This window comes from Paroedura picta, chromosome 13, assembly GCF_049243985.1.
Source record: "Paroedura picta isolate Pp20150507F chromosome 13, Ppicta_v3.0, whole genome shotgun sequence".
Taxonomy (NCBI): domain Eukaryota; kingdom Metazoa; phylum Chordata; class Lepidosauria; order Squamata; family Gekkonidae; genus Paroedura; species Paroedura picta.
The window spans coordinates 28,374,419-28,375,868 of NC_135381.1; the positions used below are offsets into that span (position 1 = coordinate 28,374,419).

The 1,450-nt window shown below is 46.7% G+C and overlaps 1 protein-coding gene across 1 annotated transcript; it reads right to left on the reverse strand.

The window, feature by feature from the left end:
* Positions 1–469: 469 nt before the first annotated feature.
* On the reverse strand, positions 470–1,146 carry LOC143823046 (uncharacterized). The gene is made up of 3 exons (XM_077308845.1): positions 958–1,146; positions 719–838; positions 470–585 (listed from the first exon to the last, which is right to left on the reverse strand). Exons 1-3 carry the CDS (start codon positions 1,136–1,138, stop codon positions 470–472), a joined length of 417 nt encoding a protein of 138 aa, XP_077164960.1. The 5' UTR covers positions 1,139–1,146.
* Between the last annotated feature and the right edge of the window lie 304 nt (positions 1,147–1,450).

A 1,450-nucleotide genomic window follows, 5' to 3' on the forward strand; every position in this document is an offset into this window, starting at 1 on the left:
GCCCAGTTTTTCTATTTCATGTTATCTGTGTTTTGTTGTTTGTTGAATAAAGTTTATATTTTTGACTCTGTCTCTGTGTACCCTACTGTAGAATCTGCAAGGCCGAAAGCGGCCTCTCTAGTGATTGTGTATATTGTGGTACTGCTGTGTGGGTTGGAGGTTGGAGGGGTGTTAGTTCAAGGAGTTTTAGGAGTGTGGTGTGGGGTGAAATATGTGCGAGTTTAAGAAGTCACACTGGAGTCTTGTAATAAAATTTGCAATAACATTTTATTTTAAAAAACATTTTAACAGGGGAAAAACATTAGGGAATGAAACTTGGAGCCCCACCAGCACCACCACCCCCCACCCCCCTGGAAAACCAATTTTTTTTTTAACAAAAGTATATATTTAACAGGGGAAAAACATTAGGGAATGAAACTTGGAGCCCCCCCCCCAACCCCTACCCCAAAACACAAACAGGAAACAAAACTCAGGTCCCACTGCTCCCCTGCCCAGCCCCTTCCATCTCCCTCACTCTCCTGCTCAACCTTCCCACGGACCCCCGGACTTTGTGGCGGAAGAGTTCCTCATCCTCCTTCTTCTTAACTGTGTGGGGAGGGAGAAAAAGTACACATTAGTGCCACACATATTTTCAAATTTCTTTAGTTTACATGCATACACTTTTAAGTGGCCTTAGCCACAGTGTGAGAAGAGTTGGGCAGTGGGGAACATAACCTACGTTCTTCCGCCTCCCTCTGTTGCCTTTGCTGCTCAATCTCCCCTTTCAGCTCTGCCACTTGAGCCTCCAGGGAAGTAACTCTGGCCTCCATGGCACGCAGCCTTGCCTCCACAGTTTCAGCTATAGAAATCAAACAAAGAATTTGATCACACTCCAAAAGGAAGCATCACATCAGGCTCCCATATGGCTCCATGGGGGTACACACACATGGGTCTCCCTCACAGACATAAAACTCTCACCTGCAGCCTGTCCCGAGGTGGAAGGTCCCTCTTCCTCCCCCTCCTCACGCTCAGGTTCTGTTGCCAGCTTGGATGGTGATTGTGTGGCTGGGCAAAGAAAAAGACAAATCATAAGTAAAAGCACACAAACCAGAGATGAAACACAGCTGGTGGACACACCACAGTTAGAGTCTAAGCGCATAACCAAAGTGGTTCTACAGTAATGGCTGGCTAAGTCAGAGGGGGTTGACAGCATCTAAATACTTTCTCGAATTTCATTGGGGACAGTAGGGCAAAGAGGCAGCTAGTAATTCCATGCATGTTTAAGGGTAAAACACCAAAGTGGTTCTACAGTACTGGAGGGCTAAGTCAGAGGGGGTTGACAGCATCTAAATACTTTCTCGAATTTCATTGGGGACAGTAGGGGAAAGAGGCAGCTAGTCATTCCATGCATGTTTAAGGGCAAAACACAACGAGGGCAGCACTCACCCATATGCCTCCTCATGTCCAGGGG

Excerpts from the sequence above, each read along its gene's own strand:
- LOC143823046 (XM_077308845.1), bottom strand. The coding sequence starts at position 1,138 with ATGCGCTTAGACTCTAACTGTGGTGTGTCCACCAGCTGTGTTTCATCT. Across the intron at positions 839-957 it reads CACCTCGGGACAGGCTGCAG|CTGAAACTGTGGAGGCAAGG; the intron begins GTGAGAGTTTTA and ends TGATTTCTATAG. Across the intron at positions 586-718 it reads ACAGAGGGAGGCGGAAGAAC|TTAAGAAGAAGGAGGATGAG; the intron begins GTAGGTTATGTT and ends CTCCCCACACAG.